The sequence below is a fragment of the Tenrec ecaudatus genome, assembly GCF_050624435.1.
Source record: "Tenrec ecaudatus isolate mTenEca1 chromosome 1 unlocalized genomic scaffold, mTenEca1.hap1 SUPER_1_unloc_15, whole genome shotgun sequence".
Classification (NCBI taxonomy): Eukaryota; Metazoa; Chordata; class Mammalia; order Afrosoricida; family Tenrecidae; genus Tenrec; species Tenrec ecaudatus.
This window is the reverse complement of record NW_027457555.1, coordinates 104,895-121,568: the sequence shown is the minus strand read 5'-3', so window position 1 is coordinate 121,568 and position 16,674 is coordinate 104,895. Positions and strand designations below refer to the sequence as shown.

At 59.2% G+C, this 16,674-nt stretch overlaps 1 protein-coding gene and 1 pseudogene across 1 annotated transcript; both read right to left on the bottom strand.

Annotated features, from left to right (window-relative positions):
- Positions 1-726: 726 nt before the first annotated feature.
- On the bottom strand, positions 727-10,745 carry LOC142435793 (cytosolic phospholipase A2 beta-like; annotated as a pseudogene).
- A 1,190-nt stretch (positions 10,746-11,935) lies between these two features.
- On the bottom strand, positions 11,936-14,665 carry LOC142435800 (bifunctional peptidase and (3S)-lysyl hydroxylase JMJD7-like). Its single transcript, XM_075539920.1, has 8 exons — positions 14,592-14,665; positions 14,382-14,489; positions 14,236-14,351; positions 13,809-13,865; positions 12,875-12,970; positions 12,633-12,709; positions 12,264-12,423; positions 11,936-12,024 (listed from the first exon to the last, which is right to left on the bottom strand). The coding sequence occupies exons 1-8, from the start codon at positions 14,663-14,665 to the stop codon at positions 11,936-11,938; spliced, it is 777 nt and encodes a 258-aa protein (XP_075396035.1).
- Between the last annotated feature and the right edge of the window lie 2,009 nt (positions 14,666-16,674).

The following is a 16,674-nucleotide window of genomic DNA, read 5'->3' as shown; positions in this document are numbered from 1 at the left end:
ACCTTCCTAGGCTCTTCCTCAAGGTGCTCTGACCCCCACCCGGCAAAGAGGGCAGCTACTGGCTGGGAGGGTGGCGCAGGTGTGCCCGAAGCAGACACCTCCTACGGGGCATCCGTCTGGGAAAGGGTGGCACAGCACCAAGAGGCTGGCAACTCTTTGCGGGGCGAGGGAGATGTGTCCTTGTCTTGTTTCCTAAACTGGTCTTTGATGGTGGTACCAAAGGTCTCCCCATTCGTAGCAGCAATGACATCCTCAGACCGTTGGTGGGACGAGTCCTGTAATGTGTGCAGCCCCCGAGTCCCTGCGTACAGCATTCAGAGCAGCAGGGCGGGGGAGCCTGGGACCCTCCCCCCAGTGCCAGCACTCTACACCGGGCCCAGCCACCCCGAACCCCAACCCCACCCCATTTGCACCCCGGCTGCCACAGCACCTCTGCACCCCACCTCTCCCGGTGCTTGGAGAAGAGGCCCACTGTGGCCTGCTCCAGGGCCCAGGGCCCAGGACCAGAGCAGCTGCTGAGCTGTGGCAAGCCCGTAGTCACAGCTTCAGTTCACAGTGCAGATGGCCCTCTGTGAGGTGCTGGCAGCCCCTGCCCCATCTGGGGTACCAGGGCATACACCCAAGGCTAGGAAGGATGCTGCTGGGGCCAACCAGGCCCTCCGAGGCCCCAGAACACTGGGGGATGGCTCTCTGAGGCTGAGGCATGGCGTCACTCGGGGAGGGCTGTCAGCGCTGCCTCCTCTTCCGCAGGGCCTCGCGCAGGGCAGCCGGCAGCCGCTGCTGGTTGTTGCAGATGTTGTAGTGGGCCAGGCCCACAAGCTTGTCCAAGTCCTCTTGGCTATAGGTCACTTTCGAGTAGTGGTAGGGGGAGTCAGACGGAGACAGGTTCACCCGGCCGGCCTCCTGCTCCTCGGGTGTCCTAGGGACCCCTGTGCAGAGAGCACATCGTGGGCATGGAGGGGCAGGGTGCTGGGGTGGAGGGCGGGTCTGCTGGGTCGGGGAGGCTGGGACACCAGGAAGGGGGTGGTGGCAAGCTGGCTCACCAGGGGCTGAGTGGTCCCAGAAGGAGTCGTTGACCAGGGGCAAGTGCAGAATGACTGGGGCCTCAGGCCGCCCGGGATCAGAGAACTTGTGGCACTCCCGAGGCTGGCGCTCCTCATCAAGGCTGGGAGAGATGGGCGGGAACGGGATGCACTGCTCTTGGCACATGCGGCCCACCAGCTGCAGCTGCTGCAGGGGCACAGAGGGCAGGAGAGGGCTAACCTTGGGCTCCCTTGGTCCTGGACACTGACGTCACATAGGACCAAGCATCAGTCGGAGTGGACAGCCGTGCCGCAGCCCCTCAGAGTTCCACCAAACGGACTGTAGCCATCGCTGAGGCCAGCCATGAAGGGCACACACCTCTCACTAAATTAACACAGAAACTAAACGCTGGGGTGTCGACGGCCTGCAACCAGCCGGGGTGCAGGTGCAGCCAACCAGATTCACCATCACATACTCTCCCCATTGCGGAGAAAGCCCCCTGATGGAGCGTGAATGAAACCCCAGTTCTTTTCACAGGAGCGCTGGTGGTGAAGCAGTTATGTGCTGGGCGAGGTTCTGCAGGGTCAGCACTGGGAAACCACCCGCTGCTCCATGGAAAGAGGGCCGAGCACCACGTTCCTGAACTTGTGCCTCCACGTTGGTAGCCACAGACTCTCCCTTAACAGCCATGCTGCCTTCAAGTGAGCACATGGCTGGTCTGATCTCCCTACAGAGGCAGACATCCTCTGGCTCTCGCTTCCTGCTGTCGCCCAGCCCCCCTCTCAGCTTCCCCCAATGCAGCTGTTAGGCTTCCTCACTTGTGAGCTCAGCGTTACTGTCGATCCCACCCACCTTGTGGCGTATGTAACTACTGAATATGCATGTCTTAAGGCTACCTGTAACTACCCCAAGATAATACAGATGCTCTCTCTTCCCCCAATTCCACGTGGTCCATCAAGAGGAGCTGAGGTGAGCATGCTATCATAAAACGTGCCTGACTCCTTTATTGTACTCTCGCTCCCCTATCTCTCCTAGCCTCTATGACTTTACTAGACCTTTACTATTTTATCGCCATACAATTGTGCCTACTGACCCATTGGTTGTTAGAGGCTGATTTCCTGTGACAAACTGCTCCGTGGGCATTTTTACTCCCGTAAGCAGTTCGATCTCGGAAACACACCAAGGGGGACCCGGTGAGTCAGCATGGACTCCATGGTGGGGATCCTGGTTTGGTTGTTTTGACATGGTGTGGTGGTTAGATATTATGTCCACTTGGACCTGCGTGAAAGTGCAGGGGTGGAGTCCCACCTGTCACTCAGGTGGAAGCCTGGTGATCCCTCCTTGGTAGGAAGGGGAGATGGTATGAGCCTCTTCCTCCTCGCTGGGATTCTGTCTCCAGGGACGGCCCCATGGGGCCACCAGCCTGGAGAGCCGCCGACTTGGCCGTGTTCACGCCAGCCTGGGCATTATCTGCCTGCAGCTACACAGAGGCTGAGGAAGGTTCTGACTAGCATGGTCTTGAATCACACTGGGCTGGGATGCCTTGCTGATCTAAAATGACTTCTTGATCTAAAGCTCTTTCTTTCTACACAGAGGAGTGTTGCTGCTTTTGTTTCTCTGGACAGCTCAGCCCATAGCATGTGGGTCCCTGTCTCATAGGGTTGGGAGGAAGCCAGCAAGGGACACACTGTGAAGCCGCCCTAGCATCCTCGGGTGCCACTCATCAGCTCCCCCACCTGAAAGGCGGCATTTAAGTTGTAGTCCAGCGACAGGATGAGGTCCACGTCCCGGGTGGGCTGCAGGAGGGGCGGGCAGCTGGTGTTGACAAAGTAGCCCACGTCCAGCAGGCACAGGCGGGGCTCCCCAGGGGTCAGCTGGTTAGGGAGTTCATCCAGTTTGGTGTCTGGAGAGGTGAGCAGGGTGGGAGGGCAGCCTTGAGCACGGGTGCTGAGGACACCACGCTTGCTCCCCTGGTCAGTGGCAGTCACTGGCTGCTCCTGGAAAAAGACTCCGCCCCAGCCCCACCCACCTGGCCCCAGCCCTGAAGCAACCTCCAGCCCCAGCTGAAGGAGAAGGCAGGAAACTCTACTCCCCACATCCCGTGGGGCCACACATGGAAGGCCTGGAGCCAAGGGGTGAGGTGAGGGGCCTGGAGCCAAGGCCCACAGCTCTGGGAAGACATCAGGGGGCTGGGCCCCGGTGGGAGAAGCTACCTTTCCAGGAGGAGAAGTGAGGGTGCTGGAAATAGTCTTTGTGGAACTGGAGACCACGCAGAAAGTTGTGGGTGGCCTGGGCAAGCGGGCGCCACGTCAGGAGGCCAGAGAACAACTCCCCGATCCTCCCAGCCAGGCTGGGTGGCACTTCCATCTTCAGCACTGGGACCTGCTCCTTGTCTGCACAGCCAGGGAGTGGGGCTTGGGTGCTAGCCCAGTCTGAGGGCAGTGACCCCGGAGAGGGAAAGAGCTGAGACCAGTGCCCCCACCACCACACACACACAGAGCTGGGAGTCACATGCCCACCCCCAGCACCAGCCCCGGAGCCTGGGCACCTACCCAAGCTGGTCAGGGTCTGAGCGTAGCGATCCCAGAACGGACTGGGCTCCAAGGACCAGTATAAGCTGTCTTGGAGGCTGGCTGCATATAGGTTGGTCCAGATGCCTGGGAGCGCAGACACAAGGGGACGAGAGCCACCATTCCTGTCACAGCCTGACCCTTCCCTGCTGCCCGCCTCAGTGATGGGGCTCCCCCAGAAACATCCTCCCCTCCCCCATTCTCTCTCCAAGACCCCCTCACCTTCCAGGAAGCAGATGCGGGACTCAGGCATCCTCTTCATCAGCCGCCCCATGAAGAACTCAGAGCCGAAGAGCTCGGAAGGGATAAAGGCACCTTACTTGGAGAAACCGAGCTCGTAGGGGGAGAAATCACACCACTCTGCGGTGGGAAGGGACCGCTGTTGGCCACCACCCTCCTGCCCACCCGAACCCACGCAGGGCAGCCACAAAGGACGGGGCGACTCCCCTCCAGTCCAAGTGACTCTGGGGTCATGGGTGTCTGGATTCACTTGGGTCCCGGACCAGAGTGTAAGGAGAAGGGCATGAAAAACTGCCTCCCCACACCATCCCAACCACCCCTTCCCCCGCCCGGGGCCTCAACCAGCTGCCTCGACCTGCCTCCAAATTCAAAGGTGGACAGGCCGTGCCCCTTAGTGTTGAGGGCATAGTACATGGGGAGAGGTTTCTGGCCGTGCCTCAGAGCCTGTCGCTGCTCCGAGAGCTTGTGGACATCAGGCTGTAGGGAGATACCTCCGTGTAAACCCATTGCTGCCTGGTCTCTGGAGATCTCCCCTCGCCCTGCTACCCAGCAGGGCTGCCTCCAGGTCCAGGCCCGTCCCCGTGGGCCGCCCTTCTGTACCCCATCATGTCGCATGGCCTCATTGATGAGGGCCCAGAAGTTGGTGAAGCAGGCCGGGTGTCCCAGGCGAGCGCGCTCCTCCAGCTCCTGGTAGTACCATTGCAGCTGGCTGGGAGCCAACACGCCCAGCTTGTTCTTGGTCACCTGCGTCTTCAGCAGTACGGTGGCGCCCCCCCAGGTCCTTCTGCGACCACTCTGGATCCTTGTAGAGGTTTTCTAAGGTCCTAGGCAAAGCCAGAGGTCGGGGGCAGACAGGTTCCTCTAAGAGTCCCCCGAGACCTCACACCCCTTCGGACCTTCTCTCCCAGGGCAGCAGCCCGCAGGTGCCTTCCAGCACCATGGAGACAGCCAAAGCCCATGGGGCACCTTGGGCATATCGCACCTGCCACCTGCCTCCTCGCAGACCTTCCAATCTAGTCAGGGAGGCCAAAGGGGCACTGGAGAAGCCTTACCACAGGCACCCCTGCCTCTGCCCACTCACCACCAGATCCCACACTCAGCCTGCTCACCAAGTGGAGCCCGAGGCCCCTGTGATGTAGAAGATGCAGTCCAAGAGGCCCAGCTCCCTGAGGCCGGTCAGCTGCCCATACAGGGAAGTCATTGCCCGGACCCCTCCACCAGTAGCCATGATTGCCACCACTGGGACCTGGAAGGGCAGAGTACAGCTGGGCTCAAGGGAGGCCCTGCGGGGACTTCCAGTTGGTGGAGGGGAGGTCAGGGTGCGCCGGGCAGTAAAAACCACAGGAGGAGAACACAGCAAGTCAAGTGGCCACTCAGTCCCCTGCCCCTGGCCCCACCACCAAGTTAGCGTAGGTCAGAGTCTGGTGGGGACCCATGGAGCGGGTCTGAGTCAGAGCAGCTGAGGAGAGTCATGTCAGGATAAGCTCCTTCAGCAGGGTGGGTTCTTTCGGGTTTTGAAAACTCCAGGGAGCGTACAGGCCACAGGCCTTATCTCCCCATCCCCAGCCTGGGGAGTACGGCGGTCACTTCTTAAAAGACGCAGGCTCACCTCAAAACCCCCAAATCAGCGTCCCTCTCCCCTTGCAAGGAGCTCATTTCCTTAGGAGCCAGCCCAACCAGCAGAGAGGCCTGGCCAGATGTCCACCGAGTTGTCTGAGAGGCCCAGTCTTAAAATCAGCTCCAGGCCAAGGGCCAACGCCCAGAGAAGGGTAGCTACCCCTGGTGGGGCCCATGGTTCTGACACTGCTCAACCGCATCGGGCCCAAGATAACATCAAGAAAGCTCCGGGAAGTACAAGGTGGGTAGGTGGGCAGACGAGAGGCAAACACAAGTCCGCCTTACAACCAACCCTGGTCGGGCAATGGAAGTGTGGAGGCCCACTCAGCTCAACACTCGGCCTGAGACCCCCACACTCCTGCCCAGCCTGACAGACCTCGTCCTCCTGCAGGTCTCCCTCCAGCTGCAGGGCCTGCTGCAGGGCCTTGGCCACCACCTGCTTCCTCCTGCTCAGGAAGGCCTGCTCCTCAGCACACAGCTCGAAGCCCAGGCGCACGGCCAGCTCCCCTGGTCTGGGGGTGGGGTGGGGGGATGGACGGAGAGTGAGACAGTGCTCATCCTCGTCAGAAAAGAGGACACTGGGCCCATCTCCCTGCAAGATCCACGTCCATCTCTTCTCTCCCTTCAGCCTGTGTGCTGAAGCTTGGAGAGTGCGGGGGGGGATGGTGGGCCCAGAGCCACACCAACACGCCCGGCATGACAGCAAGGCCAGCCGGCAGATGAGGGTGTCCCTGTGGCCAAAGGTGGCCCTGAGTCTCAGCTTCTCCCTCCCCTGCAACGCTGGACCAGGGCTACACTGGGGAGGGGGCACAGGGGCTGAGTAGGAACAAAGGCCTTTAAGTTGGGGCTGCTTATGCTCCTAGACACCGAGGGCCAGCAAAAGTTCTTGAAGGCCCAGCCACGTTGCTTCCACCCAAAAGGTTGCTTCCTTCTGGTCTTTGTGCTCCTCAAACCAGGCGTGTTACTCTCCTCAAACCCCACCTCTCTCCCACCCAGTGAGGCCACACGCAGACTAAAAGGCTGAGGAAGGACCCTCTCTGCTCTGAGCACCTTCCCAAGACTGGGAGCTCCCTGCTGCAGCCACCCGCGTGCTTCCGGTCCTCCAGGCCACCCAGCTGCACATAGCGCCCTCCCTCCCCCGGCTGCTCTCCCCCAGCCCAGCCTCTCACCTGTCTTCTTTTCTCAGCTCCACCTTCATCAGAGGCTCCTGCAAACCAGCAAAATACCACTCAGACAGGCTGGCACCTCCACCCCATCTTCGGCCCTGGGATGCCCCAGTCATCTCCACAGGGATGCACCCCCAGAGCCCAGCCCAGGGGCTTGGCCCAAAAGAAAAGGGAGAGAAGGAGTCACCCCCTGCCCCCACCCCCGCACTGGCCTGAGGCCCTGTCCCACCCCCACATCAAGGTCTCTTCCTCTGAGTGAAGAGTACCTGGGACGTAGGGAAGACCAGCCTCACGAGCTGGTCTGATGGCAGGGCCCTGAGTGGCACCTTCAGTTGCTCCTGGGGGGCGTTCTGCAAGGGGACCAAAACTGTACACTTACCCGAGTCTCAGAGCAGGGGTACCACCCGGCCCTGTGGGCCTGAATTCCAGGGGGTCAGTGGGGGGGCACCCTACCTGCAGGTGGATACTCAGCTCCTGCTCCCAGCAGGTGGGGAAGTGGAAACGGAAGGAGTCGCTGCCTACGGTGGCCTCCTGAGATCCCTCGTAGGACCCGGGGACCACAAGCTGAACTTTTCCCTTTGACTCTGGAGAAAGTAACCGAGGTAGGGGTGGGAGGGGGTTCCCTGCCCGTGAGGTGTCTCCCGCCCCTGTGGCTGGCAGAGGCTGGGAGGAGTTACCCCCAGCCCAGCCCCCTCGGAGCAGGGTCATGGGAAAAGACCAGGTCTTGGTAAGCCCGGGCAGTTTCACCCCCAGCCCCTAGCCTTCGGAGGCTAAAGGTGGCTGGCAGCTTCTTCCAGGATGGGCAGCTGAGGAAGGGGGAAGACATAGGCTGAGGGCCAGGGCTGTCCTGGTGACCTGGGAGACTCACCCTTCTGGTCCCCAGCCTCCTTCAGCCGCACATGCAAGCGGGAAAGCTCACGGGCCTGTGTTGGGAAGAGAAGATTCATATGCCGCCCCTCACACGCAAGGATACCTCACCACTACCCTTTCCCCTGCAGCCCGCGGTTCCTGCTCCTCAGTCCCATGTCCTCTGGAAATCATAGCCCCTCCCACTTTGCTCTTTCCTGGTCCAGACAGACTTGCAGCCAGGAGGGCAGGTGAGCAGATGGCCTGAGGGAGGGTGTGTCACTCACCACTACAATCCCAAAGCACTACTATGATCCCAAATCACTACTGTGATCCCAAATCACTACTATGATCACAAAGCACTACTATGATCCCAAAGCACTACTATGATCACAAAGCACTACTATGATCATAAAGCACTACTATGATCCCAAAGCACTACTATGATCACAAAGCACTACTATGATCACAAAGCACTACTATGATCACAAAGTACTACTATGATCACAAAGCACTACTATGATCACAAAGCACTACTATGATCCCAAATCACTACTATGATCACAAAGCACTACTATGATCACAAAGCACTACTATGACCCCAAAGCACTACTATGATCCCAAATCACTACTATGATCCCAAATCACTACTATGATCCCAAATCACTACTATGATCCCAAATCACTACTATGATCCCAAATCACTACTATGATCCCAAATCACTACTATGATCCCGAATTAGTACCATGATCCTAAGTCACCATTACCATCCCAAATCACCATTATGATCCCGAATCACTACTATGATCCTGAATCAATCACTACAATGATCTGACTCACCACTAGGACACCGTTGCTGGTGAGCTGCTCCGCACAGTCTGTCCTGGAAAAGCCATGAGCGGGGGTCAGGTTCTTGCCCCTAAGGAAGCCTAGGCAGTCCTTCCAACCACAGAGGGTCCCCGGGGAAGGACACCAGCCCTGAGCGCACGAGGCTCTCTCCTTCCAGAAGGGACAGATTTGACCCAGAGCCCCTCTCCCTACCTCGCAACCCCAACTCCCCGGACCCCCGCAACCCCCAACTCACACACTCCGCAGGCAGAATTCAACGTCAAACCACTCCCCACCCTGAAAAAGCAAGTTATAAAGGTAAGACGTGTGCATGTATGTGGGCATGCATGTGAGTGGTTGTGTGCACATGTGAGTGTGTGTGCATGTGTATCCACATGGCTGTGCATGTGTGAGTGTGACAGTGGTTGAGTGCGTGTGCTTGCGTGTGAGTGTACCTGTGTATGTGTGTGAGGCTGCGTGTGGGTTGGAATGTGAGTGTGAGTGTGTGTGTCAGTGTGGGTATGTGCAGATTCCAACCTAGTGCCAGCCAGGGGTGCCAATGCGGGGAGGGCTGCTGTCCATAATGTGGCCCCGAGGAGGGGGCCGCTCCTCGGGAAGCAGGTCCTGGTTGACAAGGGCCTCGGGCACCAGGGAAACCTGACCTCATGGTCTGTAAACAAGTTCTTTGAAGAGGGGCATTTAAGCAGCATCCCGTTGGTGGTACCGAGGGTGGCCACCCATGTGGAGTCTTGCCTGCAGGCTCAGCAAGAAGCTCTGGCGCCGGAACTCCCCAGGCAGCAGAGTGCCCACGTCAAACAGCACTGACAGCACGGGGTCGTCGCTGGTCAGCAGGTCCTGGTCAAAGACTTTCAGCTCAACCATGTTCTGGAAGGGGAGCAGCGGGACAGGGACCATGGGGTGGGGGGTGGGGTGGGGGTGGCACTGGGGGTACGCAGGGCTGGGCTGAGGCAGGCCCACCTTGATCTGGCTGTGCACCCGGAAGTGGAAGCTCTGGTTCCAGACAGGGTTTCTGTAGTTGTTGACAGTGCGCGTCTGGAGCCAGTGGTTGCAGGCCGTGGGCAGCCACAGGGTCACACAGAAGTCAGGGAGGGTCACTTGGAGGAGAAGAAATGAGGGCCAATTCTCCCCCAAGCCACGCAGAGTTCACCACCAGAGGGATCCCTGGGGACGCACCAAGCCCCACCCTCCATCACCAGCCCTTGCCCATCACTCTTTGCAGGCCCTCCTCCCAGGACCTCGCAGGCCCAGCCCTCCTGCCACCTCCCACCGTCCCTGCCCTGCTCCAATTGCAACCTCAGTTCCCTTCTCCTCTCTCGGTCAACTCACCCACATCCCTGGCAGGCAGGCTGTGGGCCTGCAGCACATGAATGGTGTGCAGGCAGGTCCCGGGCAACTTGGCCTGCAGAGCAGCGGGGAGGGGACAAGCTTGCTGTGGGATGACATGACCAAAGGCCGCAGGCGATGGAAGGGAGGTTGGGGCACCTGTGAGGGCTCACCCTGCACCAACAGGGCCAAGGCCACCCAGAACCCCGAGTCTAGAAGAGACAGGGCATGTCCATAGGAACTTACACAATGCCCATGACAGGTCTGTCCCAAGGGCTATCCATACATTAACTCAGCCGACTACTACGCTGCCTCATGAGGAGGCGGAGGCATGGAGAGGTGACCCAGCAACTGGCCGGAGACCTAGAGGCAGGATCGCTGTGCTCTCCGCTTCCCTCTCCTGGAACCAGCAGGCTCCCATCTTGCCACCTGTCTGCCCCAGCCCATGCCCTCGCTTACAAAGCTCTGGGTGGGCATACAGAAGGGCATGGAGGGAGAGGCCTGCTAGGACTAAGCTCCTGCTTGCTCACTCGCTCCTCCCTGTGCATCCCACCCCTGGTCAGGGGGCAGTTCTGGAAGCCACCTCTGTGCTGGGGCAGGTGGGAGGTGGCCAGGCCAGGCAGCCCATGGGCGCCAAGCCCTGCGCCCTCGAGGTTCTCCGAGGGCAGAGAAACAAAGGACCCCAGGACTCCATCCCAAACCACCCCGGGCTCTGGGCTGAAGCCCTGCCAGGTGCGCTGGGGCCAGGGAGCGTGTGTCAGCACACCCTTTCACTGGCCTCCCAGCTGCCATTGGAAGTCCCAGCTGCATGCGCCCAGGGGTTCCTGGCAGAGGAAGAACCCGGGAAAGTCACCCATCTCATCAGTCTCTGGCCCCGACAGCCCAGGCAACTGACTCAGAGGGAGCAGGGGAGCAGCCAGGAGCCTCCCCCTGCCTAGAAGCTCTGTGGATCCCCAGCCCTGCCATGCCCCTACCCAAAGCTGGCAAACACGCCCCCTACAACTGAAGACCACCGGGCCACAGCCCTCCAGAGAAAGCCTTAGCCAGGACTCAGGTGGGGAGCAAGGGTCAGAGTGGGCTCCAGTGCCACGCCAGTCTTACCAGAGCCATGAGGCTGGGGGTCCCAGGCGGGGCGAGCAAAGGCAGCAGTAGCCACTGGGCCGAGGACTGTGGGGTTTTAAGCCAAAATCCAAAATGTCCCAACTGGCCTCCCTAGCCCCTCCCACCTGCATCTTCCGCTCCGCCCAAGCCCCACACCCTGCCCAAGAAATGAGGCACCTCAGCCTATACTGGGGCTACTGACACCCTCCCATGGGCTCAAGGTCCCCCACCCCTGCTGGGTTCCTGGAAAACCCACTGCCCCCAGCAGACACCACCTGGGCCTGCCCAGCCGGGTCCTGCTTCCAGGACAGCTCACCAACCACCCGTGTGAGCAGGACAGGAAGGCATGGCTTGGAGGGGCCACAGGTATGGGCAGCCGCCAGAGGTAGGGCAAGGGCAGAGTCCCCACCAACAAGGCTTGTAGCAACATCCAGGTACCAGTAGGACAGGAATGCCCAGTCTCCATTTAAGCAGACCCATAGGAGGGGTGTATCCGGAGCCTATCATCACAGCAGGGGAGTGGCTGTTACTAAAAACAGCTCTTCAAAGCCAGGGCCTGGGCCACCTGGGTCCCCAGAGATGGCCAGGACTGGAGCTCCAGGTGGGCACCCAGGGGAAGGGGGCTCATCTCCCCTTTTGTGGGGGCAGCATGAGAAAGCCAGTTCCTTCTGCAGAGGAGCAGCCCAGGGGTGGGGGTGGGGCAGGTTCTGTCCCCTGGTCCCTGTGCTGGTTAGGAGACACAGGCTCGTCCCCAGGCCACCAACCCCATCGCGAAGCAAACCAGAGTCCCAGTCAACGAGCCCTGGCAGAGAGTTAAAACAGGGTTGGCCTGCCGGCCAGACCGGAGTACAAGCTGTGGTCCCTGGACAGACAGGGAGCTAGCTCCTCTCTCTGACGTTTCCATCTGAACCCTCCCCGCCCTCCTGGAGACACAGAAAGCCACAAGAGGCAGGTACCACATGGAGCCTCCCCGGCTTTATTGAGCATGTCCTTCGAGCGAGCGAGCGGGCCCTTACAGAAACCCTCTCCAGGCCCCAGGGCAGCCAGAAAGGTAGGGACCATCATTATATCCACTTCACAGATTTACAGAGGAGGGAGGACGCAGCAGCTGGCCTCCACCCACGGGGCTGCTTCACCTGCGTGGCAGCTTTCTGGGAACCCTGACCTAGACACCTGCCTGGCACTTCCTGGTCCTCCTCCTATCGCCCACGATAGCCTCCAGGGTCGGTCCCAACCCAAACGGGGTTCTGGGTCAGACAGATTGCAGGGTGTCTCTGTGGGGGCCCATCTGGGGAGGAGCCAGAGTGCCCCCTGAGCTGTGGGGGGGCACGTTCCCTGGGGGCTCCACTAGTCCAGGCCTGAGGCCTTGGTGAGGGTGTCGAGCAGTTGGAAGTAACTATACTTGAGGTCATACTCCATGTCGTACCAGAAGTTCACTGTGGGGAGAGCAAGCACAGGAGTGGGTGGCCCAGCTCTGACCCAGAGCCTCCCCAGCCCACCCGCTGGCCGAGGCCAGCAGCTCCTCACCAGCAATGCAGCCCTGGGACTGCTGCACGTGGTGGACCCACAAGGCCAGCAGGTAGAGCATCTCGCCGGCCTGCATGGTGCAGCGGAGGGCCTGGGCCCCACGGTACTGTGGGTACTGGGACAGATCTGGTGTCAAGGGATCCAGTGGAAGCCAGGGCACCTGGGGACGGAGCAGGACCGGGGAACTCGGCCTTTGGCCTTGCCAACGGTAAGGGCCAAAGGTCCCCCTCCATCCGCCCTGGGAAGCCAGCCCCAGAAGGTGGGACCTTACGGAGGAAGGGGCCACCTTCCCAGGACTTTTGGGGCCCACTTGCTCCTCGGAGATGGATGAGCTCGCCCCTCCCTGAGGCCCAGGGCCAAGATGGACACCTTCTCCATGGCCTCTTCATCCACCACCTCAAAGGTGCCCGCCTCAGTGAGTCGGTAGGTTGCTGGGGTGTACAGCTCTGATGCCAGAGAAAAAGGGGGAGCTCAGCAAAGGGTGCTCCCAGCCCCTCACACCTCCTCCCAGCCTCTCCTGTTGGCTGCCTGGCCCCAGGGACACAGGCAGGGAATCCTCGCTACCCTTCCTCTGGTTTGGGGCCCATGCATAAGGCAGGTCCCAGCCCTACCATAGGGGATGAAGGGTCGGTCGCTGGGCGGGTGTAACAGGAAATGTTTCTCTCCAGAGAGGACACAGTAGAGGTTTTCGTAGTGGTCCTTGTGCACTGCCAACACAAAGAAGGTCCTGGGCAGATTTGGCGGAGCAGGGCACATGAGAGGCAGAACCTGCCCACCCAGAGCCTTGCGCCTCAAGACAGCCAGGGGTGTAAAAACGAGAAAGTCCTGCGAATAAAGATTTCAACCTTCCATCCAAAGTGTCCCCTGATGTCTCCTTTATGCCCAGTACTAGTTCAACTTAGCCAGTAAAGGATCTCCATCCCTCTGCCATGAGCATGGTGTTCTTTTAAACTCCATCCGGGCTCAGACTGAAAACAGCCTCTTCAAAGAACAGCCAGGATCCTGGAGGACAATGAATTTATAAGGGGGGAGGGGGAATCCCATATTTTCTACACAGTTTCTGAAGCCCCCTCATTTCCCTCAGGGAGAAGAACTCGGGAAGGGAGGGTGAGAACGTTTGAACCAACTAGAGGGACTGAATCAATGTCACTGAGCTGTCAGCGTAGAAGCTTGGTGTGTGCTTTTGCTCTGTGTATTCTCAATGACATAGTCAAACCAGACTCCAGGAGATGCCCAGGGGGGGCTGGGGTGGAGGGCATTCCAGATCCCAGCCACCAGGGACTTGGCACTCACCACACACCCCATGCGGGTCATCTCTCCAAAGAGGTAAATATCCACGCATAGGGTTCTCCCAAGTTCACCTCCGGGGCCAACGTGCCCTCTGAGAGATGTCTAGTGCGCCCCCACACCAAAGTCATCCCACCCACCACGCTGCAACGCCGCTCCTCCTCTGTTCGCAGAATTGTAGACCGACCCTCCAGGCCAGCCCCCCACCCTTGGCCCCATCCTGGCTCCTCCCTGTCCCTGCATCCCAGAGACACCTACAGGACGTCACTGCAGCCGCCTCCCCCAGCCAGAAGTTCACCGCCTCTGGCATCTTCCCTGCAGGACAGAGGAGGAGAGTTAGGAGCGGTTGTCCCCTGCAGGTTGGGTCTGGGATAACACCCAACAGGATGTGGGCAGCGGTGCTGCGTGCGAGCGAGGGGCATCCCAGGGAAAAGTGGCGAAGAGGCCATGGTTTGGAGGGCTTGGGGAGTGGGCCCAGCCCCCCACAGGCAAAAGTTAGAGCACTAATCCTTTGCAGTCGGTCAACAGTCAAGGCTTCCAGGACGGCAGGGCCTGACCCTGGCCATGGGGTGGTGGGTGTGGGCCAAGACAATCAATGTCACTGAGCTGTCAGTGTAGAAGCTTGGTGTGTGCTTCTGCTGTGTATTCTCAACGACTGCCCTCTGCCCCAGTCGACCCCTCTCACCCAGAGACTCGGAGACCCAGGGCACGTGGGGCTCCAAATTGGGCAGCAGCTGGGGCAGCTCGGTAAGCAGGTTAGAGCACTGCTTCTGCACGTAGAGCACGCCAGGGTGCCGGGCCCTGCCCTCCAGGACGTCCAACACACCTCACAGGGGCAGCAGGCGCTCGGCTGGCATCACGAAGTGGTCTCCGCGCACGGAATCAGCATAGCCATCTGGGGTCACCGCTACGCTCACCTCCGTGGCGCCCACCGTGGCCCTAGGGGAAGGGACTCTAAGAGCATGCCCACATGCCACAAGACAGCTCGCCCATCACCCTAGCCCAGCCCAGGGCTGCACCCATCTCAGATAGGGGAGTGACCACTTCTGCAGGGCATTACGCACAATGCAGGGCCTGCTGGGGCAGACCCAGTCCCGGTAGAAGTGCAGTGGCATCGGGGCCTCATCCAGGTAGGGCACGGTTGGAGGCACGCCCAGCTCTTAAGTGGGGTGGGAGGTAGATGTTGACATAAACAGCACCCAGACACTTACGGATGAGATGCCCTCTCTGAGCAGGCCACAGGGTATCACTGGGCAGTGCTCACTGGGGAGGGACCAAGAGACTCTGGACCACCAGAAATAGAAGGGGATTTTCAAGGAGGAGGCTGCCGCACGCCTACTCCAGGAGGGGCCACACAGCCCAAGAGCACGTGAGCAACATACTCTGGTGTCAACTTGTGGAGGGGTGGAGTCTAAGCTGTCATTCAGGTTGCAGCTTGATGACCTCATTTGGAGGTGCCCACAGAAATCAATAGCTCCCTTCCTGTGAGACATTCCTGCTGACAAGACACACAGAGCTACACTAGAGCCCTGGAGCCGCAGGGCTCACTTGGAGACCCCTGCTAGCGCTGGGATGCCTCCACCACCACTGGGTCCACAAGGCCTTCCACCCACTGAGCTGTGATCTTCCTGCATCAGCATCATTGCTTGTGTTTCATGAGTAGGAAGAGGGATTTATAGACTGGTATCGGACATATGGGCTAATATCAGACTTAAGGACTTGATCTGGACTGGGCTGGGATGTTTTCTTAATATACAATTTTTCTTTGATATAAAGTTCTCTTTTAAAACACATATAAGTGTCTATGAATTTGTTTCTCTGGTCAACTGGGGCTAACAAAGCGGGACTCCTGCTTGGCCCAAACCCCAGTCCTCCCTGGGGCCAGACCCTTGGTTAGCTTCCCTAGCTGCGGTGGCGGACCTCTAGCGAAGTATAGAAAAACAGCCTCAGGCACCACGCAGGGAGCTCCCCGGGGCTGGGGGCAGCAAGATGAAGGAAGAATGCCTTCCAACTGCGAATATTCACTGAATATTTTGGAATGTGCTCAGCACTTGGCTTGGCCAGTGTGAATGGGTCCTTTCAAGATGCTGACAGCCTCATCGGGGAGACATGCCTATAACCTGAACGCCCTGGGTCTTCCATGATGGTACCGTGCTGTGTGCTGCCTGAGTGGCTTTCTCTTGCTGCCCTTCATAAACATCACTGACTCCCTGTTGTGCTCCTGGCTGGCTCCTCGTCTCACCGAGTCTACCTACAAACACTCCCAACCTCCCTCGCCCTCACCTTCTCCCTCTCCCATGCCACCTCCTTTGGGGCCCCTCCACTCACAAGTCACCCCAAGAGCCTTCCTTCCCCCAGCTGGCTATCCTTCTTCTTTAGGAACTTGTGAACCACACCACCCACCGCCCATCCCCTCCTGGCCCCAGCCCACAACCATTTCTAGTAAACAAACAACAGTTGCCCTCGAGTCGATTCTGGTTCCTGGTGACCCGGGATGTCAGAGTGGACCTTTGCTCCACAGTTTGTGGCCCTGACTTTTCTGAAAAGGATTGCATTGCGTTGGGGGTCCTTTAGGAGTAGGCAAAGTGCACCGACCTTCCCATTAGTAAGACAAATGCTTAACCATGGACACCACCCCGGGGCTCTGAAAAACTCCTCGTTCCCTTCCTGCGTGCATGTCCACTTGACCACCTGCACCGTCAAGCACACTATCTACGGGCCCTGGTGGTGGCACGGTGCTTAAGCACGTGGCTGCTAACCAGGAGGGGGTTGATCTCAGTCCACCAGGTGCCCCTCGGGGGAGACACGTGGTAGCCAATCTGTTTCCTCAGACACAATACGGGGCAGTCCTACGACTCCAGTGACAGGTTTGCAAACAGATTAATATACTATCTACTAAATTGATTTCCACTGGATAGCTGTCTCTGTCCCCGGCTAGAATGTGATCTCCATGAGGGTGGGGGTGTGGGTTACACCTTCCCAGGATGGAGCACAGTGCCCAGCACGCCCATGATACCCAGTACACACTGGCTTAATGACTGGATGAAAGGCTTACAATATCTCCTGCCACAGTGAACTAACTGGTTCCCCTGGCTTAACTCCCCTCCTTCCAAAAGCATTTATC

What these genes read in the sequence shown, in the direction of transcription:
- LOC142435800 (XM_075539920.1), bottom strand. Translation starts at nt 14,665, where the DNA reads ATGCCACTGCACTTCTACCGGGACTGGGTCTGCCCCAGCAGGCCCTGC. An exon ending in CTGGGTCTCCGAGTCTCTGG is followed by an intron (nt 13,866 to 14,235) that starts GTGAGAGGGGTC and finishes TCTGTCCTGCAG; the next exon opens with GGAAGATGCCAGAGGCGGTG. An exon ending in GGCGGCTGCAGTGACGTCCT is followed by an intron (nt 12,971 to 13,808) that starts GTAGGTGTCTCT and finishes TTGTGTTGGCAG; the next exon opens with TGCACAAGGACCACTACGAA.